The sequence below is a fragment of the Podarcis filfolensis genome (genome assembly GCF_964270895.1).
Source record: "Podarcis filfolensis genome assembly, contig: HAP1_SCAFFOLD_74, whole genome shotgun sequence".
Classification (NCBI taxonomy): Eukaryota; Metazoa; Chordata; class Lepidosauria; order Squamata; family Lacertidae; genus Podarcis; species Podarcis filfolensis.
In genome coordinates, this window is record NW_028149491.1 from 80,410 (window position 1) to 107,284 (window position 26,875).

General features: G+C 43.7%; 2 protein-coding genes across 3 annotated transcripts in view; one reads left to right on the forward strand and one right to left on the reverse strand.

Moving 5' to 3' along the window:
• Window positions 1–26,875, reverse strand: part of LOC310754994 (uncharacterized protein) — a 51,747-nt gene that overhangs the window by 10,775 nt on the left and 14,097 nt on the right. The window lies entirely within an intron of this gene.
• On the forward strand, window positions 2,842–5,344 carry LOC310754995 (vomeronasal type-2 receptor 26-like). The gene is made up of 2 exons (XM_083631662.1): window positions 2,842–2,933; window positions 3,933–5,344. Exon 2 carries the CDS (start codon window positions 3,977–3,979, stop codon window positions 4,841–4,843), a length of 867 nt encoding a protein of 288 aa, XP_083487788.1. The 5' UTR covers window positions 2,842–2,933; window positions 3,933–3,976; the 3' UTR covers window positions 4,844–5,344.

The following is a 26,875-nucleotide window of genomic DNA, read 5'->3' on the forward strand; positions in this document are numbered from 1 at the left end:
ATAGAGCAACTTAAATATCTAAAAGTCTGTCCCATGGAAGATGGAGCAAGCTTGTTTTCTCTTGCTCTGGAAGGTAGGATCAGATCCAATGGATTCAAGTTCCAAGGAAGGAGATTCTGACTAAATGTCAGGAAGAACTTTCCGACAAGTAAGAGATGTTTGACAGTGGAACGGACTCCCTCACCTTGGAAGATTGTGGACTCTCCTTCCTTGGAGTGTTGGACAGCCACCTAACATGAATGCTTTAGTTAAGATTCTCCCATTGCAGGCGTTTGGACTAGATTACCATCCAGGCCCTTCCGACTCTATGATTCCCTGAACGAACTAAGCCCACGAAGGATGGAAAAAAGTTTCAGTGATAAACAGAAATCCTACTAGAGAAGAAGAAATCTTCAGAAGGATGTTAGCGTAGAAAATGTGGAAGATTGTTCAGGTAGAAAGCTCATCATAGGGACATCAGTGTAGATAGAAAAGATGCCTTACTTATACATAATTTTGAATTATTATTATTATTATTATTATTATTATTATTATTTATACCCCGCCCATCTGGCTGAGTTTCCCCAGCCTCTCTGGGCAGCTTCCAATCGAGTGTTAAAAACACTACAGCGTTAAATATTAAAAGCTTCCCTAAACAGGGCTGCCTTCAGATGTCTTTTAAAGATAAGATAGCTACTTATTTCCTTCACATCTGTTTTTTTTTTAATTAAAATTTTTATTGGCTTTTCAACATATATTATAAGACACTACAAACAACAAACACAAACAAACAAACAAACATAAAAACATGTATAATTTCATAAATTTTTTCATATATCCAATTTCAGCGACTTCCCCATGCCTCCCTTTTCTGCATCCCTATTTTAAACTTTTTCAGCAACCCCTGATCTAAATTACTTATAAATTCCTTTCTTTAAACCCTTTTCTTTCCTCTTATCCAATCATTTATCTCTGCAAATCTGCTATGCTTTACTCATGACATTTTAACACTCACTAATTTTACAAGAATTTTTAAGATAAAATTTAAATTTCTTCCAATCTTCTTCCACCGTCTCTCTCCCTTGGTCACGGATTCTGCCCGTCATCTCTGCCAGTCCCATGTAGTCGATCACCTTCGTCTGCCACTCTTCCAGCGTGGGTAGTTCTTGTGTCTTCCAATACTTTGCTAGTAGAACTCTTGCTGCTGTTGTAGCATACATAAAAAAACGTCCTATCTTTCTTTGACACCAATTGGCCTACCATGCCCAGGAGAAAAGCCTCTGGTTTTTTATAAAAGGTACATTTAAGCACCTTCTTAATTTCATTATAAATCATTTCCCAGAAGGCCTTAATCCTTGGGCACGTCCACCAAAGGTGATAGAAAGTACCTTCAGTTTCCTTACATTTCCAGCATTTATTATTGGGCAAATGATAGATTTTTGCAAGCTTGACTGGGGTCATGTACCACCTATAGATCATTTTCATAATATTCTCTCTTAGGGCATTACATGCCGTAAACTTCATTCCGGTGGTCCATAACTGTTCCCAGTCAGCAAACATAATATCATGTCCAATGTCCTGTGCCCATTTAATCATTGCTGATTTAACCGTTTCATCCTGTGTATTCCATTTCAACAGCAAGTTGTACATTCTTGACAAATTCTTAGTATTGGGTTCTAACAATTCTATTTCTAACTTTGACTTTTCCACCTGGAAGCCGATTTTCCTGTCCTGTTTAAATACTTCATTTATCTGGTAGTAATGAAGCCAGTCTCTTACTTTAGACTTCAATTTCTCGTAACTGTAATTTCACTCCCCCCCCCTCTTGTTCTATAATTTCCCAATATTTGGCCACTTGGATTCCATATTAAGTTTTTTCACTTCCTTAGCTTCCATTGGTGACAACCACCTGGGGGTTTTATTTTCCAACAAGTCTTTATACCGAATCCAGACATTATATAGTGCTTTCCTAACAATATGGTTCTTAAAACCTTTGTGAGTCTTTACCTTGTCATACCATATATATGCATGCCAACCAAACCTGTTATTGAACCCTTCCAAGTCCAAAATGTCTGTGTTCTCAAGAAGTAGCCAGTCTTTCAGCCAGCAAAAAGCCGCTGATTCATAATACAGTTTTAAGTCTGGCAGGGCAAACCCCCCTCTTTCTTTTGCATCAGTTAATATCTTAAATTTTATTCTGGGCTTTTTGCCCTGCCAGACAAATCTAGATATATCTTTCTGCCACCTCTTGAAACAGTCCATTTTGTCCACAATCTGCAATGTTTGAAACAAAAATAACATTCTCGGCATTCATCTTAATAACAGCAATTCGACCTAACAAGGAAAGTCTCAAGCTTGACCATATTTTTAAGTCTTTCTTAATTTCTGTCCAACATTTCTCATAATTATCTTTAAATAAGTTTACATTTTTAGATGTTAAATTGATCCCCAAATATTTCACTTTCTTTGCTACCATTAATCCAGTTTCCCTGTGAAACCTCTCTCTTTCCGCTGCTGTTAGATTTTTTTCCAATACCTTCGTTTTTTGTTTATTCAGCTTAAAACCTGCTACTTGACCAAATACTTGTATTAACTCTAAAACTCTTTTTGTACTAGTGTCTGGCTCTTGTAAAGTTAATACTAGATCATCTGCAAACGCTCTCAATTTATATTGTTTAGCTCCGACCTGAGTCCCTTTGACCATTCATGTAATGGACAGTGATGGGAAATGCTTAGTTTCAAGCTATAGTCTAGATGCTACAGCAGATGACAACATACTATGCCTCAAAGAACAATTCTCATTGACGCTCTTCGTCTTTGTGCCTAGACGCTTCCTACTTCCAGGTGTGTGGAAAGCTGTCGCCCTGGATCCGTCAAGGTGATTCAGGAAGGGAAGCCTCTTTGCTGTTATGAATGTCTTCCCTGTGCAGAAGGGACCATCTCCACTCAGGAAGGTGGGTGACTCCAAGGGAAAGGCTGGCCTTGGGGAAGAGAGAAGGGTTCAGTCAGGAATCTCTCCAAACCATTTCTGGGCAGGATCAGGCTGGTATGGTTCATGTGTGGGAGAGAACTGGGTGGTTCAAATCATCATCATCATCAATCTCTTTTTATGATTATAGTTTACGATATTGTTCTAAAATGTATCATCAACATCATATATATAAATATATTAAGCTGATTGGGAAAGGAGGATATAAACATGTCAATCACTAAATGCCTGCCCACCCATTTCCCACTTCTTAGCCCTACTATTCATCCTTACTCCAAAAAATACCTTTGATCAAATGTGAAGGAGGGAGGTCTAAACCACGGAGCCTCTTGGTCTTGCTGATCGGAAGGTCAGCAGTTTGAAACCACGCGACGGGCTGAGGTCCCGTTTCCCTCTGAGCTTCTTCCATCCTAGCAGTTCGAAAGCACACCAGTGCAAGTAGATGGATAGGTGTCACTGCAGTGGGAAGGTAAACGGTGTTTCTGTGCGCTCTGGCATTTGTCATGGTGCCCCTTTGCACCAGAAGCGGTTTAGTCATGCTGGCCACATGACCCAGAAAGCTGTCTGTGGACAAACACCAGCTCCCTTGGCCTGAAGCAAGATGAATGCTGCACCCCATAGTTGCCTTTGACTAGACTTAACTGTCCTGGGGTCCTTGAGGAGGGAGATTGTTATGGACCTAGGGTGGATATTAAACTTCTGCACAGACCCCTGATCCTCCTTTTGGCCCTGGTATAGGGGGCTCCAAGCAGCCCAACCTGCCAGAGGCCAAGCTGGGGATCTCTAGCCCTGGAATCCATTCCAAATTTCTTTGGGATAGAGCTCATTAAATACCTGTAGTGATCTGTGGCTGTCCCAGACTGACTTGGTCTACAACTGAATCCCTCCCCAGAGGCTAGATACTGCTCAGGGCTTGGCTGAATCCAGAGTAGTAGACATTACTCTTTCTCTCTCTCTTTTGCAGATGCAGACCATTGCAAAAAATGCCCAGAAAATCAGCATCCAAACATGAACCGAGATCAATGTGTGTTCAAGCATATCACCTTCCTAGCCTATGAAGAATCTCTGGGGGTTGTCCTACTTTCCCTTGCCCTCCTGGGGTCCTTAGCCACAAGCTTTGATTTAGGAATCTTTATTAAATACAACGAAACTCCCATAGTCAAAGCCAACAACCGGGACCTCTCCTACATCCTCCTCGTCTCCCTCCTGCTTTCCTTTTTGTCCTCCTTCCTGTTCATTGGGAGGCCAAGGAAAGGGACCTGCCTTCTCCGACAAACAGGCTTCAGCATCATCTTCTCTGTTGCTGTTTCTTCTGTCTTGGCAAAAACCATCACTGTGGTTCTGGCCTTCCTGGCCACCAAGCCAGGGAACTCAGTGAGGAGATGGCTGGGGAAGAGTCTGGCCAACTCCATTGTCATTTCCTGTTCCTGTGTCCAAGTTGTCATCTGCATGATCTGGCTGGGGATCTCGCCACCATTCCCAGACTCTGACATGCACTCCCAGCCTGGGGAGATCATCCTGCAATGCAACGAAGGGTCTGTGGCCATGTTCTATGGTGCCCTTGGCTACATGGGCTTCCTGGCGGCCATCTGCTTCACGGTGGCTTTCCTAGCCAGGAATCTGCCTGGGGCCTTCAATGAAGCCAAGCTGATCACCTTCAGCATGCTGGTCTTCTGCAGTGTTTGGGTGTCCTTTGTGCCCACCTACCTGAGCACCAAGGGGAAGTACATGGTAGCCGTGCAGGTTTTCTCCATCTTGGCCTCCAGTGCTGGGCTCCTGGGCTGCATCTTCATTCCCAAATGCTACATTATTTTGCTGAGACCTGATCTGAACACAAAGGAGCACCTGACAGCAAAAACTAAAAATAGCATCTGATTCTTAAAATATTATTTTTCAAGAAGTTAGGGAAGTGAGATTCTTGAAAAATGATGTTTCAGTTTAAAAAATCGTTACCCTCGTTTGATCATGTAGAACCAACCAACTTAATGGAAGTAGTTATGAAATTTGGATCTGGCTGAAAATTTGTTAAAACTTTGGAAGATATAGATCACATAGATCACAGGGAATTCACATTACCAAAATTTTGGAATTATTCTTGGAAGGGAACAAGGATGTCCACTGTCCCTCCTGTTATTTCTCCCAGTGAATCTCCAGCCCCCGGCTCTCTCACTTCCTCATTCATCATCACCTCCTCTGCGGGTGCTGCTAAGTACCCTCTGTCTTTGAGCTCTTTGCTCTCCTACTTTTAAGGCTCGCTGGGTTCTGGGAGATGGTGGGTCTAGAATGCTTTCTAATGACATGTCAGCCAGGTGTTGCTCTGGCTCTCCCATGATTTCCCAACTTTCCCCCTCATCTGCCTCTGAGCCGTGACTTCTCTCAAACCCCTGTTGTAAATCTATACTGTCTTCTTCCTCTTCCTCCTCCCTGGGAGGGTCAGGATGGAGAGGTGGCTTCCCCCATTCCTCCCCAGCCCTTGGTCATCTTGGTCACTCTCCACCCCATACCTGCCAACTCATCAATATCTTCCTTAATTTATGGTGCCCAGAACTGAACACCGTATTCCAGGTGTGGTCTGACCACGGCGGAATAGAGTGGGACTATTACGTCCCTTGATCTGGACACTATACTTCTGTTGAAGCAGACTAAGATTTCACTTTTATAAACTTTATAGAACTGTTTAGAACTTTTACAGCTGCCCGGAACTTCCAAAACTGTATTGGAGAATCACGGGAGGCGGGAGCCATCCGTACTCCAGGCACCAAGAAGCAATCAGGGTGCGTAGCACAATCAAAGTGGTGCGGGAACTTTATGATCCTTGTGTTCAGGACCCTTGTGTTTCTGGGACCCATAGATGGCTGTGGGGACATGCAACAGACCACGCTTATAGAGAGTTTGCATGAAACCCACAAAAATGTTTAGCTCCACTGGGCCCTTAATTTTAGAAAAGGGGGGAGTTTCAGGGAGCATGTGGAAGATTGGGGGAAATCAAAACCCATTCCTCCTGATCAGAATTGATGAGTTGATGACCACTGTAAGCAGATGAAAACATTAGCAAGATTGCAATAACACTTGTAATGTAGCAATTGCTATGGAGAAAATGGAGTGATGTAAAATATGGACTATTGAACAGTATGCAGTTGAACCCATGGAGGGGAAGGTGTGAAGTCCAAAGATTTGGAGAGATCTTTAAATATAGATATGTATGGCTGTATTGTTATAATCTTATACTTGCAAAATCAAATAAAAACTATTAAAAGGAAAGAATTGATGAGTTGGTTGTGTTGAGTGCTCACAGCCCATCCCAAGAAAACATTCAGGTTCATTGGGCCCTTAATCCAAAATGGGGGCTGAAGGGGCCACATGGGTCAGGGGGACTTGAAACCCATTCCTTGTGACCAAGAACAAGAGGAAATTCACATAGGGGGTTCAAGCAACCCACCCTGAAAACAATATTAGGTTCATCCCTTTCTTAAACCAAAATAGGATTTCAGGGGCCACTTGGAAGTTTGGGGCGCTCTAACACAACCCTTGGGAGTGCAGGGGGATGAGATGGTTGTGCACAACCTGCCACCCTCAAAAATATGTTTGTGGTGACATTTAAAACTAGCCCGTTTGGGGTGTCCTAAAAGCACGAGGGAAAGAAGGAAGAGCACAGCCACTTTTCATTTGTGATGTAGGCTTTTTGCTCTATCCCTCTCACCGTCTGCAGCTGTTTAGGGAATTGACAAGACAGGGGATATTTTATGTACCAGACTTTTCAGACTCAGTGCGAGAAATTATGAATCTCTGGAGAAATCCCTGGGAAAAATAAGAATATTTATGAGGCGGGGAAGCATCGCCCTGGCAACCTTCTGGAGTCTCTCTGTGGCTTGAGGAGCAGATGCAGAGCTGGAGAAAACATGTTTGCAAGAACACAGAGAAGCAGCTGCCCTGTTTTGACATGGGCCAGCATAGGGTGGAAAGGTCAGCTTGGACTTTAGATAGCAATGCACCTTCGTTGGGGTCAGGACCTATATATTCTTTTAGGATGTATGCAAATATATACACGCTCTACATAGAGTACCTACATCTGAACACTGTGAACTCATGAAACCCATTCCCTTTACAAGGAGATTCTTATTCTTATTATTTTTTATTTATTGAGTTTATATACTGTTGTATACATAGAGGTTTCATGGGAGTTCACAGAAAAGATCACAACATATATAACCAGAATAAAAACAACAACCCAATAACACCCACCCCCGAAAGGAGCCACATTTTAAACGGGTATAGGATGTCAGTCTGGTCAACCAAAGGCCTGGTTAAAGAGGAAGGTTTTTGCCCGGTGCCTAAAGGTGTATAATGAAGGCGCCAGGCAAACTTCCCTGGCAAGAGCATTCCACAGACAGGGAGCCACTGCAGAGAAGGCCCCGTTCTCGTGTTGCTGCCCTACAGACCTCTTGAGGAGGAGGCACACGAAGGAGGGCCTCAGAAGATGATCTCAGGGTCCCAGTAGGTTTATATGGGAAGAGGCGGTCCTTGAGGTATTGCAGTCCTGAGATCATTATGACATGCTTGGATCTCCACATCCCCCAGGCCATCTTCCCCCTTACCCGACACATTCTCCACTAACAACCTTCCGCACCATCTGAATTATCACAGAAACTTTGCCTACTTGCACATTCTCTGAGGTTTACAAAGAACTCCAAGGATTTTCAGTCATCCCCACCAAACAGAACTTTATTTCTCCAATACAACACAACTTAAGTACAGGCAACTCGCTGTTTGGGTCATCGCACAGCAGCAGTCATGCAAAAGCCCATTTTGCCCCCCCCCCTTGTCTTCTGGGTCCGAAAATGACGTGTGGGTTGCACACGCACGTCAATCTATCGCTCACACGATGGTTTCCACTTCCATAAGAAAAAATCCTTACTAAAATACTAAATTTCATAGCGTAAGTTATGACCTGCTTATCTCCCATACAGCCGTAACATATAATTCATCTCTAACAGCAACAGCTTGGAAGGAAAAGGAGGGGGGAATCAATGATGAAGTATTTAAATTACATCTTTAAATATTCCCTCATTGCGAGAAGTGAGGTTACAGGGAACCAGACAGAGGGCCTTCTCGGTAGTGGCGCCTGCCCTGTGGAATGCCTTCCCTTCAGAATAAAATTTAAGATATTAACTGATGCAAAAGAAAGAGGGGGGTTTGCCCTGCCGGACTTAAAACTGTACTATGAAGCAGCAGCTTTCTGCTGGCTGAAAGACTGGCTACTTCTTGAGAACACAGACATTTTGGACTTAGAAGGGTTTAATAATAGGTTTGGTTGGCATGCATATATATGGTATGACAAGGTAAAAACTCACAAAGGTTTTAAAAACCATATTGTTAGGAAAGCACTATACAATGTTTGGATTCGTTATAAAGAATTGTTGGAAAATAAAACCCCTAGGTGGTTGTCACCAATGGAGGCTAAGGAAGTCAAAAAACTTAATATGGAATCTAAATGGCCAAAATATTGGGAAATTATAGAACAAGAAGGTGGAAATGTGAAATTACAGAGCTATGAAAAACTGAAGTCTAAAGTAAGAGATTGGCTTCATTATTACCAGATAAATGAAGTATTTAAACAGGACAGGAAAATCGGCTTCCAGGTGGAAAAGTCAAAGTTAGAAATAGAATTGTTAGAACCCAATACTAAGAATTTGTCAAGAATGTACAACTTGCTGTTGAAATGGAATACACAGGATGAAACGGTTAAATCAGCAATGATTAAATGGGCACAGGACATTGGACATGATATTATGTTTGCTGACTGGGAACAGTTATGGACCACCGGAATGAAGTTTACGGCATGTAATGCCCTAAGAGAGAATATTATGAAAATGATCTATAGGTGGTACATGACCCCAGTCAAGCTTGCAAAAATCTATCATTTGCCCAATAATAAATGCTGGAAATGTAAGGAAACTGAAGGTACTTTCTATCACCTTTGGTGGACGTGCCCAAGGATTAAGGCCTTCTGGGAAATGATTTATAATGAAATTAAGAAGGTGCTTAAATGTACCTTTTATAAAAAACCAGAGGCTTTTCTCCTGGGCATGGTAGGCCAATTGGTGTCAAAGAAAGATAGGACGTTTTTTTATGTATGCTACAACAGCAGCAAGAGTTCTACTAGCAAAGTATTGGAAGACACAACAACTACCCACGCTGGAAGAGTGGCAGACGAAGGTGATTGACTATATGGGACTGGCTGAGATGACGGGCAGAATCCGTGACCAAGGAAAAGAGACGGTGGAGGAAGATTGGAAGAAATTTAAATTTTATCTTAAGAACTGTTGTAAAATTAATGAGTGCTAAAATGTCATGGGTAAGGTAAAACAGATTTGCAGCGGTAAATGATTGGGTAAGAGAAAAAGGATTAAAGAAAGTGAATTACAAGTAATTGAGATTAGGCGTTGCTGAAAAAGTTTAAAACAGGGATGCAGAAAAGGGAGGCATGGGGAAGTCGTTGAAATTGGGTTTAAGAAAAAGAGGTTATGAAATTATACGTGTTTATATGTTTGTTTGTCTATGTATTGTAAGTTGTAATGTGTCTTAATTTATGTTGGAAAATCAATAAAAAATTTATTTTTAAAAAAATGATTCATGATTAAATTCAGAAAAAAACAAAGGACCTCCATTATCTGGAACAACGGCCCAGTGCTGGAGTTGACAGGCAAGTGAGGGCAGCAGAACAGGGAGCACTTATTAGAGCTCATAGAAAAGACAGCAAAATGACAGGCATCATTCCCACTCCCCGTCACCTGATTGAGCCACTTGGGCCACACAATGGCCTCCGGGTCGATGGTGCACTTCAGGTCTGGGGATCCCTGTCTGTCGATACTCCCAAACTTCAGTCTGAGGACGGATTTATTGGGGAACACCACCCAGTTCACAATGTCCAAGTCGGCTGCCAGCTCCCCGTTCTCATCCAAATACACTCTGTCCATGGAAGAATTGTAGAACTGGGTGTTTCCTAGGAAAGGGTGGAGCTGGAACAGAAGCAAAGATGAGAGCATTTAGAATAAAGAGAAGCATAGGCCCCTGTTTTGCTAGCCCAGAAATGGAAAGTAAGCGAGGTCCCAGCTAAAGAGGATTGGCAACTTAAGTGGACAGAATATGCAGAAATTGGAGATTTAACATGCAGAATAAGAGAGCAAGAAGAAGATACATTGAAAGAAGAGTGGAAAGCATTTATTGAGTATAGGGGAAATAACTGTATGCAGCTGAAAATGGTGGCAGCATTAAGATAAATTCAACCCCGTAAATAATGTTTAATGGATGTAAAAGTAGAAAACTGATTTGAATGGTTATAGCAAAATATACAGGGGTGTATAAGATGTAAAATGAACCATGGAAAGAGAAGAAGGGAAGTTATCGGATATTTTAGAGTTTGTAAAATGTTTATTTGGAATTGTTCGATTGAAAATTTAATAAAAATTTTCTAATAATAATAATAATAATAATAATGGAAGCATACTGACAAACCACTTCCCCTTTGCTTAGGGCTGGTTGCAGACTCAAATAGTCATGGAGGGATCTTGTCACTTTTGGTTCATACTGTTTTCTCTCTCACACACAAACCCCAATCTTAAATTCAGTTCTCCACATTTCTGAAGCATTTTTTAAATAATAAAAAAGCTCATCTGAATTCTTCAGCATTTCTGTGTGATTTTCTCCTAGTAAGCATGTTTTTGAAGGAAGCTGTCCCCTTGGATTGTTTCAGAAAGAGTGAATTAGGTTTGTTTTTCCTTTCACGGCAAACTGAATGAAATCTCCAATATGGGCTTCAGCAGGGAAAGGCAGGAGCTTGGTGGAGGGAGCAGAACAGAGTCAAGCGGGTGTGAAAGGAATAGAGATTAGAGACAGCCTGATCAATGTCATCTCCCCTGCCAAAAATAATTCCAACTTGCGGGGAAAGGAGAATTGGGCACATGATGGGAGCAGTTGCTCGGGGGGCTGTGTAATGAGGCAAGAATAAGAATAGCAAACAGAAATGAAAAATGTATATGTATTAAGGAAGGTTTAAAATGGGTAATGTGTTTTGCAAACTTTGGGTTTCTTCCATAGTAGTTTTTTTCGAAAGGGCTCTGGGCTCTTGCTGAGATTAAGATTAACTAACTGGTTGCTGTTCTCTGCTAGCCAGCATGTGAGTGTTGTAAACTTAGATCATGTGATGAAGGTATTGGATTGCAATATCTCCTTTTTGAAGGGAGTTGCCTTTTTGTCTTTGGCTCCAAAACTCAATAGAGTCAGTATGGAAAGGAAGCTCTCCTGAAGGTAAAAGAGAGAGAGAGAGAGAGATCCCGAGCCTGTGCTGGACAGAATGAGGTTTTCATTCTGTTATGAAGAGTTCTGCCAGTAAAGAGTGAATAATATTTCTATGGGCCTGGATGATAATTCATTTCCAAAAGGAAATGAATGCTTCCAGTTCTTATGCTTCCCATCGTTTCAAACTGCACAATATTCAATATCTGCAACACTACAATCAATTGTCATGCTCAGATGTGATGTCTATGAAGGGAAAGAAAATACCTGCCATGGCTGTAGCCTTTGAAGTCCCATTCTCTCAGTTCCCCTCTGCTTAGATCTAGATGAATATGCAGCATTTAAGGCACGAGCCACGGCTTGCACAGTGTTGTAGATCCTGTAGCTGTCTAGAGAGAGGATTCTTTCCAGATCATCTTGGGGAAGCCTCTCCAGTTTCTCTCTCTCTCTGCATCTTGTCCGGCCTTTCACTGAGAATGCATGCTTTAAATAGACACAATTAAAAGCACCCTCCCAAAACTTCTTAATACCAAAGAAAAAGGGTAGAAAATCACCGTATTTTGCCCCTTTACTTATCTCAGTGAAGAAGGAAAATATACCATGGATGTGTTGGAAAGATATCTCATTATACATCAGCTCCAGGGCGACATCCCACAAAACTGTTGTGATGAAGATTTTCCCAAAAATGGATTTCATCAATATGTCAAAAAACTGTTGTATAATTTGTAGTCCATTTAAGAAATAAATGGACGGAATGGAAGACGAGGCATGTATACTGCATTTGTATTCAGTCCTTGGATGCTTTGTGAGATGACAACACAGACTCCGCTCTTGATGAGCACGGGTGTCAAGCTCTTCAGGAACCTCTCTCCATTGTCGGTGTCTGGTGCAAGGAGGCCAATCAAGGTCCATCGGAAGTGCTGGAGCAGCTTGACAATCCCTGGGTACAGGGCTTCTTCTTTGGGGACCATCCGGTAGAAAAAAGGGAAATGCTTCTTATCATTCAGAACATGAGAGACAAAAGCATAAGTGACCTGGGAAGAGAAGGAAGATTTGTATCTTGTTTGATTTCAGATCAAAGCCTAAATATTTCTAAGCCCAACATGAGATTGGGAAGGTCTTAGGAAGGAGGAAGGTCTAGTGCAAGGACCCTTTGGTGGGAACAGGATTTCCTTGAAGGTTGTGGCAGCCGTAAAGAAGGCAAATTTGATGCTAGGGATCAACAGGAGGGTAGTTGAAAATAAGACTGCCAATATCATAATGCTATTATACCTCTCTCCATTCCTACCTGTGGGATTTTATAGATGCCCAACACGTTTGAAATCTGGATGGAGCTTTGAGAGTCGGACCCTTCGAGAACAGCCAGTAAGTTAGTCTGTTTACCACAGCTGTAGTTTGGAAAGTTCAGCTGCCCAATTGACAACATGTCTAGCAAAGCATCATAGGTCACCCTTCCATCAAAAAAGTTCTCATGGATGCTGTAGCCCAGGGTGATGTTGGGTAACAGCTTCTGATTCTGGTTGATCGCTTCAATGGCAAACAAGAAGGAGAGGAGCTGCCAGTACTTTGTGGGTCCTTTCCTGGGGGGAGAAATTATATACATGCCAGCACTGTCCAAGTGATATTTCTGTTCTACCTCTAATATTCAGCTCTACCTCTCTTTCAAATCAGAACCAGTGAAGGCAGTGAAGGTCCTGTGTGAGTGTCTGGAGGCGGATGGAGGTTGGATGGCGGCTAACAGATTGAGGCTGAATCCTGACAAGACAGAAGTACTGTTTTGGGGGGACAGGATTCAGGCTGGTGTGGAGGACTCCCTGATCCTGAATGGGGTAACTGTGCCCCTGAAGGGCCAGGTGCACAGCCTGGGAGTCATTTTGGACTCACAGCTGTCCATGGAGGTGCAGGTCAATTCTGTGTCCAGGGCAGCTGTCTCCCAGCTCCACCTGGTATGCAGGCTGAGACCCTACCTGCCCACAGACTGCCTTGCCAGAGTGGTGCACGCTCTAGTTATCTCTCACTTGGATTACTGCAATGCGCTCTATGTGGGACTACCTTTAAAGGTGACCTGGAAACTACAACTAATCTAGAATGCGGCAGCTAGACTGGTGACTGGGAGTGGCCGCCAGACCACATAACACCAATCTTGAAAGATCTACATTGGTTCCCAGTACGTTTACAAGCTTTTGGAATGGGACACTAAAGAGGACCAGGTAAATTGCGTTATGATAAAATGGGCAAAGGATGTGGGACATAATATATTCAAAGTGTTGGTGCTGATGTTTTAGCCCTAAACGGCCTCGGTCCAGTATACCTGAAGGAGCGTCTCCACCCCCATCATTCAGCCCGGACACTGAGGTCCAGCACTGAGGGCCTTCTGGCGGTTTCCTCACTCCAAGAAGCCAAGTTAAAGGGATCCAGGCAGAGGCCCTTCTTGGTAGTGGCACCTGCCCTGTGGAACACCCTCCCACCAGATGCCAAAGAGAAGAACAACTTCCAGACTTTTAGAAGACATCTGAAGGCAGCCCTTTTTAGAGAAGCTTTTAATGTTTAACACACCACTGTAGCTTAATATTTTATTTTAATATTTTAATATTTAATATCCATCCCCACAAAATGTCTTACCAATAAAAGCTGGTGGAAGGACATTGGCTAAAGATATGAGGATGAAACATAGTGTTTGTGGCAGAGAGGACCCCACTGATGAGGTGGTCTCCTGGCCTGAAATAATTAGGTGAATCTATCTCATCCCTTTCCAAAGACAAGAGGCATTTTGTCTTCAGTTTCCCACAGTCCCCATAAGGCAGTAGAAGCAGTAGAATGAGGACCATCTTTTTTCCTCCCAGGAACGAGCACCTCCCTTACAAAGAATTAGAAGTCTTTTGTTGTGGTCCTTGCAAGATGCAGTAACTTTCTTCTTACTAACGGAGCCCTGCAGAGGGGTCACATCTGAAGTGGAGAGAAGTCAAGCCAACCTCATTCTGGTGCAGTTATCATCTGTCCTAAATCTCAGCCCCCCCCCAAGTTTTGGGTGGCTCAGGAGGCATATATCTGCCAGACCTTTCTGCCTCAGATCCATAACATCACGTTTAGTGGACTCAGATGTGAACTTTGGAAGCAAAAAAACAACACACACTATCATTTTGATAATTATATGGAGAAGTAGTACCACCTCTGCAAGTTCCTAGACACTTTATGCAGCTCCACCTGCAACTGCAGGGCTGAAGAAAAACATGTTTGCGAAAACTCCAAGATCTGCCTCCAAACTGTGAGATGCAAATGCCAAAGATTGGTGAAAAATGCCAAGATTAAGAGTTAGAAGTTCCCTGAACTATCATACGTGAGCCCTTGCAGAATCCCCCCCTCCCCCGCACTGATGCTAACACAGGATAGGGCTATTTTGATGAATTTGAGAGGTGAAAAAGGGAACTGAAATTGCACCTAAAGACAGAAGCGATTCAGTAGGTTTTTTGGGTTTTGTTTTTGTTCTTGTTTTTATTATATACTTTTTGGTCTTATCCTGTATTTTTATGCTGTGAACCACCCTAAGATCATTGGGTGAAGGACAGTGTAGAAATTTAATAAAGAAACAGACATTTTGGAATTTTGGAATTCCCAAAAAGCTTTCAACAAGGTGCCTCCTATGTAAGCTTAGTAGTCATGGAATAAGAGAAGAGGTCCTCTGGTGGATCAGGAATGGAAGTTGCAGAAAGCAGAAAATAGGTTTAAGTGGATAGTCCTTCAAATGGGGGGGTGGGGTGCCAGATGTTCTTGACCAAAATCTCGGAAGGACAATCTGGCCACATCACGTTGCACCAACTAGAGATTCTGCACCAGACCCAAGGGCAGCCCCAGAAAGAGTGCATTGCAGTAGTCCAGCTCCAACTTTTCCACTGCTCCAGTGGTCAGGCTATTCCTGTTCACAAACAGCCATAGAGGACACATGGGTCTCTAGTGACAAAGGTGTATCCAAGAGTACCCCCAAACTATGCACTTGCTCCTTTAGAAGTGGGAATCATCCAAAAAGCCTACAAATTGTGCGCCAAGCTCCTGTGTTCCTGTCACTCCCTAAGTGATGAAAAACCAGACAAGACAACAGCATAACATTGGGTCCAAATGACCCACAGCTCTATTGATTACAGATGTGAATGGTTTGGCATTGGCATTGCGTATAGCCATTTATTCCACCGCAGTCCACCTGCTGGGAATGCATCTAAGGGTAGTCCACACCTGCCCCCCATGACCTACATCAAGTAGGGATAACCACCGAGGGGTCCCTGTTGGAGGAGTGCTATGGCCCTAGCCCCCACCTGGGCATCCAGACAGAAGCAACTCCTCACAGATCCCTTTAACAGGATACACTTAACCAAGAAGCGGCGGACAGAGGCTGTAACCTCCCCTCCAGCCAAGACTAAGGCTTACCCAATGCCTAACCTCACAAAGTTGTGAGTACTGCTATGAGGAAGGCGAAAATCAAATGGCCAGGGCCAAGTTGCCAAGTGGAAAAATTCCTGACAGGTGTTAGATTTCTGTTTATGCCACTGTGCAGATTTTGGAGTCACAAGACTCTGTTTACACTCCAGACTGTTGGAAGTCTCACGGGAGACGGGAGACGGATGTTGTTATTACTGGTTTCCTGTTTCTTTGTTCCAGTTGGTTCTCTGCCTTCACAGAGAGCAGATGTATATTCTTTTCTGTCCTGCGTAGTTAGAAATAAAACGTAGCAATGTAGCTCATATATTTCTCGTACTTCTGCTGATGTTTGTATACTCTGGGGAATGAGAACGTGCTTAGAGCCTCATCAAAGGCTTAGGTCATTTATTACTGTCGGTGGAGATGACGGAGAATGTCCGAGGAGGAGTAGCTTGGTCGTGCAGAGTTCCGACACCAGGCCCCAAATATGGCTGCTGACAGTGTTCATAGGAAGGTCTTAGTATGAAAATAAGACATATGAAAAAGGGGGCGGAGGGTGGGAGATCCAACGACAAACTGGGGAGGAGGCCTGGGCAAGTTATCCCCCCAGGGATCGGGGCCAAGCAATGCCTAGTGGCTGGTTGGGCCCACCCCCTGCGGAATGCCTGCACCTAAGCCTGGCACAATTGGTCAATCCGCAGGCAGGCTGCAACCCTCCCCAGCAGGGCACCAAATTGCGGGCGTGGACTTGGTTGGCCACACCACCACCTGACCATTAAAGGTAAGTGGACTTTCCAGGATTTGAACACAATTTATTGGATCTTATTGAGTCCACTGGTGCATCCAGACACTGGTCACAAGCCTTCACAGACTCTCCTGTTATGGAGAAGGAGAACTGTGTGTTAATGTAAAGGTGTAAAGACCCCTGGATGGTTCAGTCTCGTCAAATGTGACTATGGGGAGTGGCGCTCATCTCGCTATCAGGATGAGGGATCGGGTGTTTATCCACAGACAACCTTCCGGGTCATGTGGCCAACAGGACTAAACCGCTTCTGGCGCGATGGGACACCTTGATGGAAGCCAGAGTTTGGGACTTGGGACACAATATACAAATGGCAGATTGGGAGAGGTAATGGAAAACAGATTTGAAATTTATGGGACCTTGTTCACTGACATAAAATTATATGAAAATGATGTACTGGTGGTATTTGGCTCCAAATAGAACGAGTTCTAATACCTGCTGGAAATGTCAAGAAAAAGAAGGTACCTTTTATCATATGTGGTGGATGTGTAAATTCATCAGCAAATCTCTTTGGAGGTCTACCTCTCGTGGCTCTTTCAGACCTGCGAATTAGTCATAAGTCTTCAACACTCCTCTTCTTTCTTAGGAGAAAAGTGGCCTATAGTGAACAGTGGTTCCTCCAATTCTCGATCAGAGCCTTCAGAGGGTCGCATAGAGGCCGTAGCACTCTTGAAATCCCCTGAATCATCCGATTCACATTCAGATTCAGAACCTTCATTAGTGGGTGTGGGCCTTTGCTGTTGTTTATCCTCAGTCTCTTCACTGTCATCAGGATAACATTGGAAAATTCCCACATTCTCCCCCCACTTGGCTATAAAGTAACTGAAAAATTATGGGAGATGATATATAATGAATTGGAAAAAATGTTTAAAATAACTTTTGTTTAAAAAACCAGAAGCCTTCTTATTAGGAATTATAGGTACCGACATACCAAAGAACCAGAAAAGATTGTTTATGTATGCGACAACAGCTGCACGGATGCTACTAGCCCAGAGATGGACGGAAGAAACAACCCTGAGCAGAGAAGAATGGCAAACCAAGTTGATGGACTATGCTGAAATGGCAAAATTAACTGGGAAGCTCAGAAAGCAAGACCATTGTAAGCAGGTTAAAACATTAGCAGGATTTTAACCACACTTGTAAATTAATGGAAAGTATGGACAATTTGGAAAGACAAAATTTGGACAGTTTTGATATGCAGGTGTAAATATTACCACTAGGACCTACAGAAGGGTTGGGGGGAAGTCAGGAGATTCAGCGTAATTTTGGCATTTGAATCTTGTATTGCTTTTTGTTGTATGTTTCTTTATTTATTTTATTCAAATAAAAAAATTAAAAAACAACATCAAACTGCTAGGTTGGCAGGAGCCGGGACAGAGCAATGGGAGCTTGCCACTGTCGCACGGATTCGAACCGCCAACCTCCCGACAAGCAAGCCCAAGAAGCTCAGTAGATCGCCCTGCCAGCCATGTCCCTAGAGCTGTGTGTTATGGGCATACTGGTGGCCCCTTGCTCCAAAGCTCCTCAGGACCGCACCCCATGACTTCATATAGATTTTAAATAGCGTATAGATCTTAAATAGCACTGGGGAGAGAATAATAACTTGCAGCACCCCATAACACATCAAAATTTACAAAAAGGGCAACCCAAATGATCACAACATGTCAGGGAATAGTCTAAAGACGAGGACAGGGGAATGCATTCTATGGCAGACCAGTTTCCTCTCCGATGGAGAGATGGAGGGGGAAAAGTCACACAAACACCCTTGTTCACAGTGTGTTCAGAAGCAGAGAGACAGGAGCTGAACAGCTGAGGGAGGAGTTACCCAGGCACGAGACAATGACAAGGGAACCCAAAGGGAGGGGGCAGCTAGTTGAGATGTCACTTGAGAGTGTGGGGAACCCCCCTCACCACAGACTCGGAGGTCTGAACATATCAGAGAGCAAAGAAGTCAGAGGGAGGGAAGAACTTCCCATTGGCACCTAAAATGCTACGGAAGTCGGAAGGAGGATTTAGAGCAGCCAAATGCCCTCCTTGCGGAGAGCTGTGTATTTCTGCTTGCAACATGGTGCTGTAATAAAAGGACTATAAATAGATCAACTGCTTGTTAATTCTTATCTGTGATGTTACCAAAGGGAGAGGAGAACTCTCCACGCCTGAGACAACATCACTCTTCCCCCTTCCTTTGCTTCTCATGAAAACTCAAGGGATTTGTCCAAAGTTCTACTTTGGGTCCACTAAAATGGACCCCATTTTTGAGAGGAACGTGAGGTGACACCCTGCTTCTAATTCAGTCAATGAATCAGTCAACCAAACAATAATGCTTTCCACCTGTTTCAAGGCTTCTCCAGACACCCTGCTGATTCAGCATTCATCCTGATTATGTGGTGCTCTATGATAATAATCATAATCATAATAATTTATTTATTCATTCCCCACCCTCCCCAGCCAAGGCCGGGCTCAGGGCAGCTAACAAGCAATAATAAAAACAAGCTGAATGAATACAACTTAAAAACAAGATTAAAATACAATATTAAAACGTTAAAACGCAGCCTCATCACAGAAGGAGAAAGGAAAAAGAAAGAGGGGGAGGGAATCAAATTGACTCTAAGCCAAAGGCCAGGCGGAACAACTCTGTCTAACAGGCCCTACAGAAAAAAATCAGATCCTGCAGGGCCCTGGTCTCACCAGGCCAGAGCCAGTGTTGAAAAAGCCCTGGCTCTGGTTGAGGCTAATCTAACTTCCTCAGGGCCCAGGACCTCTAGGGTGTTGCTATTTATGGACCTTAAGGTCCTCCATGGGCAATACCGGGAGAGGCGGTCCCATAGGTTCGAGGGTCCTAGGCCATGAAGGGCTTTAAAGGTTAAACCAGCACTTTAAATCTGACCCAGTACTCCACCGGGAGCCAGTGCAGCTGGGAAAGCACTGGGAGAATATGCTCCCATGGCAGAGACCCCGTGAGGAGCCTCACTGCAGCATTTTGCACCTGGTGGAATTTCTGGAACAGCTTCAAGGGCAGCCCCGCACAGAGCGAATTACAGTAGTCAAGCCTGGAGGTGGCCGTCACATGGATCACTGTGGCCAGGTTGGGGCGGTAAAGGTAAGGGACCAACTGCCTGAATCCCACCTGCAAAATATTCATGAAATGTTCATGATGGTGAAAGTTGTGGTCACAGTTTCACTATGGTGTCAGTCCACTTTCAGTGAGGCTGATGGGCCTTTGCTCTCTCCTACAGGTCGCTAATGGAAGGTATTTAAGCATCTCAGGGTGGACTCGTTTTATTTTCTGTGCAGGAAACAGCTGAGAGTTTAGATACAGCAAGAATTAGAAATGTTGTTTTCATTCAGTGGAGGGGGGCAGTTTTTCATTCTAGCTCTAAATATGGGAAATACTGGAATATCCTGTCCTTCCTGGCTGCCATTCGTGAAATCAATCAGGACCCCAGGCTCTTACCCAATGTCACCCTCAGCTATGTCATCTATGACCATTATTCTAATGCATGGATGACGTCTGATGCCCTGCTAGACCTGCTCTCTACTGGGCACGCAGACATTCCAAACTATGACTGTTGGAAGAGGAATAACCTGTTGGCTGTTCTTCAAGGTGCTGAAGCTGATATTTCTAGACATATGTCACCTGTGTCAAGCATCTACAAAATCCCACAGGTATGGCTGGTTCGGTGTTAAGACGGAGTTGTGCCTCTGCCATGGGCTTTTCATTCTTTTCTTTTTGGACTCTCCCAAAGGTGAGGGTGGGATGGAACCTGGAAGCAGGTGCACTCAAGACTGGTGTCAGATGCCCTATGACACGCCGCCACAACATTTAATAACCATGTTGCCTGTTTACAATGCATTCAAAACACAGTTTTTTGAGTAATGTAGCTGAGTCTCTAGTCTAATATTCTGGGATGTGATTCAGTCCCACAAAATATTGAGTCTGGAGGCATTCCTGCAAGACCTCCTCCCGTTCTCCTCCCACGGTCAGCATTTTGTCTTGTTCTTTGTGTGCGTGTCTGTGGGACTATAGTTGGTCAACTGTCTGAGATTTGTCCTGGAACCAGAGCACAGCACTCGCCTCTCCCTTTGCATGCTGGGCAAGTTATGGATACACTGTTCCTACTATTCATGATAAAACCCAGTTCCCCTTTTTCTACCAGATGGCCACAAATGGAAATTCCCCTGAATCTGGGGATTGTCCAACTGCTCCCGAACTTCAGACGGATGTGGATTCCCATGTTGCGTGGTAAAGTCCTTAAAATAATAACAATAACAATAATTTATTTATACCCTGTCCATCTGGCTGGGTTTCTCCAATCACTTTGGGTGGCTTCCAGCAAAATATTAAAATACAATAATTCATCACATATTAAAAGCTTCCCTAAACAGGGCTCCCTTGACATGTCTTCTCAAAGTCAGACAGTTGTTTATTTCTTTGACATCTGGTAGGAGGGCATTCCACAGGGCGGGTGCCACTAACGAGAAGGCCCTGTAACTTCACTTCCCGCAGGGAGGGAGCCAGCAGAAGACCCTGAGTGTTGGACCTCAGTGTGCAGAAAGAAGGATGGGGGTGGAGACACTCCTTCAGGTATACTGGGCCAAAGCGGTTAAGGGCTTTAAAGATGAGCACCAACACTTTGAATTGTGTCCAGAAACGTACTGGGAGCCAATGTAGGTCTTTCAGGACCGGTGTGATGTGGTTTCGGCAGCTACTCCCAGTCACCAGTCTAGCTGCCGCATTCTGGATTAGTTGTAGTTTCCAGGCCACCTTCAAAGGTAGCCCCACATAGAATGTGTTGCAGTAGCCCAAGCGAGTCCTCAACACCAGCCCGCCCCCTGTCACCCAAGAACAGCACTTCTGTCTTGTCAGGATTCAACCACAATCAATTACCTGCCATCTATCCTCCAAATGCCTCCAGACACTCACACAGGACCTTCACCGCTTTCACTGGTTCTGATTTAAAAGAGTTAGAGCAGGGTATCATCCGCATACTGATGAACACCCAGCCCAAACCCCCTGATGATCTCTCCCAGGAGCTTCACGTAGATGTTAAAAAGCATGAGGGAGAGGATGGAACCCTGAGGCACCCCACAAGTGAGAGCCCAGGGGTCTGAACACTGATCCCCCACCATCACTTTCTGAACACGGCCCAGGAAGTCGTGGAACCACTGTATAACCCTCGGCTCCTCTAGACGGTCCAGAAGGATGTCGTGGTCGATGGTATCAAACGCCACTGAGAGCTCCAGAAGAACCAGGAAACAGCTTTCACCTTTGTCCCTAGCGTGCCGGAGATCATCGACCAGCACAACCAAGGCAGTTTCAGTCCCAATATGAGGCCTGATTCCCGATTGGAAGGGATCCAAATGGTCCCCATCCTCCAGGCATGCCTGGAGTTCTTCAGCAACCACCTGCTCAATCACATGAATTTCTTCATGGGAAGCTACAAGCATCTTGGAAGAGAAGCTGTTTCCACATTTCTATTACACTTCATGCCCTGTACAGTGGTACCTCAGGTTACAGACGCTTCAGGTTACAGACTCCGCTAACCCAGAAATAGTACCTCGGGTTAAGAACTTTGCTTCAGGTTGAGAACAGAAATTGTGAGGGAGCAGCGTGGCAGCAGCGGGAGGCCCCGTTAGCTAAAGTGGTGCTTCAGGTTAAGAAGAGTTTCAGGTTGGAATTGACCAAGAAAGATGTTAATCTATTTTTGTATGCCACAACTGCAGCTTGTATTTTGTTAGCTAAAAAGTGGAAAACTCAAGAATTACCAACAGTAGAAGAATGGCAGATGAAGATGATGGATTTTATGGAGCTAGCCGTCCGCGACCAGAAGGAGGAGGAACACCACGAAGAATGGAAGAAATTTAATGATCATTTAGCTAAATTTGTTAAGCTAAAATAACTGGAAATAGCGTCCAGATACTTAAAGGGCTTAGGATTGTATTTATGTTAACTGATAAAATAATATGTTTAATACAAGAAGGAGAAGATTTAAAGATGTTAATGTTTAATTTAAAGGGTATTAAAATTAGGATTTGGAAAACTGTTATAAGGATATGCAATGAAATTCAACTAAGGGGAAACGAGGAAGTCGTTTTACAAAGTAAATAACTGTTATTTTCAATAAGGTTATGATTTATGCTTGTTATGTTTTGTGTGTTTTATGTTTTTGTTTGTCGTTGATATTGTAAAACCTAATAACATTTTTGAAAGAAAAAAAGTTTCAGGTTAAGAATCGACCTCCAGAACTAATTAAGTTCTTAACCTAAGGTACCACTGTATGAGTTCTTTGATGGCGGTTGAGACTTCCCCTCTTTCTGAAGCTCTTCCCACATTCCAAGCACTCATATGGTTTCTCCCCTGTATGAATTCTTTGATGGGACATGAGATGGGTCCTCTGACTGAAGCTCTTCCCACATTCCAAGCACTGATATGGTTTCTCCCCTGTATGAATTCTTTGATGGGAAGCGAGATTGCCGCTGTGATTGAAGCTCTTTCCACATTCCAAGCACTGATGGGGTTTCTCCCCTGTATGAATTCTGTGATGGGAAGTGAGACTGCCGCTGTGATTGAAGCGCTTTCCACATTCCAAGCACTGATACGGTTTCTCCGCTGTATGAATTCTTTGATGGGAAGTGAGATTGCTGCTGTAACTGAAGTTCTTTCCACATTCCAAGCACTGATACGGTTTCTCCCCTGTATGGATTCTTTGATGGGAAGCGAGATTGCTGCTGTGACTGAAGTTCTTTCCACATTCCAAGCACTGATAGGGTTTCACACCTGTACAAATTATTTGATGGGAAATGAGATGGGTTCTCTGACTGAAGCTCTTCCCACATTCCAAGCACTGATAGGGTTTCTCCCCTGTATGAATTGTTTGATGGGAAGTGAGAGAGGTGCTGTGACTGAAGCTCTTTCCACATTCAAAGCACTGATAGGGTTTCTCTCCTGTATGAATTCTTTGGTGGGAAGTGAGACTGCTGCTCTGACTGAAGCTCTTCCCACATTCAAAGCACTGGTAGGGTTTCTCTCCAGTATGAATTCTTTTGTGGGATGTGAGATGGGTGCTGCGACTGAAGCTCTTTCCACATTCCAAGCACTGATAGGGTTTCTCTCCAGTATGAATTCTTTTGTGGGAAGTGAGACTGTACTTCCGACTGAAGCTCTTTCCACATTCCAAGCACTGATAGCCTTTCTTCCCACTGTGAGTTCTTTGATGGGAACAGGAACTCTGACTGGAGCTCTCTCCATACTCCCAATTTTGATATGGCTTCTCCACTGTGTGGATTTTGTCATGGTCTCCCCCATTCTTCTTTTCCAATTCATCAACACCTACAACAAAGACAGAAACTAATTAGATCCTCAGGAAGAAATGGAGCCCCCAATCATGGAACAATGCTGACTATCACCAATAGTCAGCATGGATTTCTGAAAAATAAGTCATGTCAGACTAACCTGATCTCATTTTTTGACAGAATTACAAGCCTGGTAGATGAAGGGAACGCAGTGGATGTAGCCTACCTTGATTTCAGCAAGGCATTTGACAAGGTGCCCCATAAAATTCCTGTAAAGAAGCTGGTAAAATGCGGTCTTGACTTTGCTACCACTCCGTGGATTTGTAATTGGCTGACTGACCGAACCCAAAGGGTGCTCATCAATGGTTCCTCTTCATCCTGGAGAAGAGTGACTAGTGGGGTAACACAGGGTTCTGTCTTGGGCCCAGTCTTATTCAACATCTTTATCAACGACTTGGATGATGGACTCAAGGGCATCCTGATCAAATTTGCAGATGACACCAAACTGGGAGGGGTGGCTAACACCCCAGAGGACAGGATCACACTTCAAAACGACCTTGACAGATTGGAGAACTGGGCCAAAACAAACAAGATGAATTTTAACAGGGAGAAATGTAAAGTATTGCACTTGGGCAAAAAAAATGAGAGGCACAAATACAAGATGGGTGACACCTGGCTTGAGAGCAGTACATGTGAAAAGGATCTAGGAGTCTTGGTTGACCACAAACTTGACATGAGCCAACAGTGTGACGCGGCAGCTAAAAAAGCCAATGCAATTCTGGGCTGCATCAATAGGAGTATAGCATCTAGATCAAGGGAAGTAATAGTGCCACTGTATTCTGCTCTGGTCAGACCTCACCTGGAGTACTGTGTCCAGTTCTGGGCGCCACAGTTCAAGAAGGACACTGACAAACTGGAACGTGTCCAGAGGAGGGCAACCAAAATGGTCAAAGGCCTGGAAACGATGCCTTATGAGGAACGGCTAAGGGAGCTGGGCATGTTTAGCCTGGAGAAGAGGAGGTTAAGGGGTGATATGATAGCCATGTTCAAATATATAAAAGGATGTCACATAGAGGAGGGAGAAAGGTTGTTTTCTGCTGCTCCAGAGAAGCGGACACGGAGTAATGGATCCAAACTGCAGGAAAGAAGATTCCACCTAAACATTAGGAAGAACTTCCTGACAGTAAGAGCTGTTCGACAGTGGAATTTGCTGCCAAGGAGTGTGGTGGAGTCTCCTTCTTTGGAGGTCTTTAAGCAGAGGCTTGACAACCATATGTCAGGAGTGCTCTGATGGTGTTTCCTGCTTGGCAGGGGGTTGGACTCGATGGCCCTTGTGGTCTCTTCCAACTCTATGATTCTATGATTCTAATGAATATTTGTGAAAGTGGAAGAACAGAAGATGTGAGGTCATGGCCTTTGTCAACAAGCATTCACAGACGTATTTTTGAGAACCAGAGGTTCAGAAAGTCTGGCTCTTTTCTAGGACGGATTTTTGTTGCCACAATCATGAAATCCACTCCAACTGTAACATTGGTCTTCTCTTTAAAAAATGGGCAGAGGCTAAAACAGAAACCCAAACCTGACAGAAATTACCTCAACTTCCCTAACAACTCTGTGTGTGAATGTTGCCTCCAAGTTGCTATGGAAAGGGTGACTGTCACTCCAGAAGGCCGTTTTTTCAGTTAGGTCTGTTCTCAACTGTCGAGTGAGAGAGAGGTTTTCTGTGAGAGCACCTGCTGACTGTTTTATGCTGCTATGTGCCTCAGAAAAAGTCTGTAAAGTCTCATATAGATAGAAGCACTTGTAATTCCCTCTTAATACCTAATGTAGCAGCATTATTTGATGTTGAATTATTTTGTATTTTTGAGCTTATTGTCTTGAATAAAAAATGGGATAAATGTAGAAATAATCTAAATCAGTAAAGAATAGATATAGATCTATTAGATATAAGCACATGTAAAAGTGTTTTAGTATATCAAGTAATGTAATGTGTTCTGTATAAACTCTAAACAGATCCTTTTCTAGAAGAAAAAAAAGCTATGTTTTTCAAGGGTCAAACCACCCGGGACAACCTCCACACATATAAATACCACAGAAAATGGGTTTGGGTCCCACAAAATCCAGAAAACCACGAATAATCCAGAAAGACAGGTGCAGAGTGACACATTTTACCTCAGAAACTGACATTAACATTTTGACCACTTTGCCAGTATACTCTTAATTATTCTCTCAGAAACAATTTTTAAAGGCAGACTGAAAAATAGAAAGAAATTTTTAGGATGCATAGAGGAAATTTTACACAGTGGAATAGTAGAATGAGAATAGTGTAATACAGATTTGAAGTGATACAATGTATTTAGGCAGATGTCTTACTGCCAGAGAAATTCTTCACAATTTAAAGAAAGTTTATGAATTTAGAAGTTGTCATCACAATTTAATAAGAACCTTGTTTTTGTCTAAAACATGAAGAAAAGAAAGATTGCCAGAGTCATGTGACAGAATTTTATCTATCATTGAAAAGTTAAAGCTGGCAGAATATTCTATGTCTGAAGACCAGAAAGGGAGCTACCGTATTTTTCGCTCTATAGGACGCACTTTTCCCCCTCCAAAAATGAAAGGGAAATGTATGTGCGTCCTATGGAGCGAATGCAGGCTCCTTGGCTTCAGCGATAGCAACACGAAGCCTTCGAAGCCTGAGCGCTCCCTCCGCGCTCAGGAGGCTTCGCGTTGCTTTCGCTGAAGCCTGGAGACTGAGAGGGTCGGAGATAGCCGCCTGAAGCCTTTGGAGCGCAGCGGAAACTCGCTCTGTGCTCCGAAGGCTTCGGGTTCCTTTCGCTGAAGCCAGGAGAGCAAGACTCTCCTGGCTTCAGCAGAGAGGGAGAGCTGCGCAGCACCCCTTCAGCCAAGCAGGAGGAGAAATGGAAGGGGCTCCGTTTCTCCTGCCGCTTCGCTGAAGGGGCGCTGAGCGGAGAGGGGTAGATTTTTTTTTTCTTGTTCTCCCCCTCTAAAACAAGGTGCGTCCTATGGTCGGGTGCGTCCTATAGAGCGAAAAATACGGTATATTCTAGGATCTCTTGGGGGGGGGGAATTGATGTTTTCATATCCAA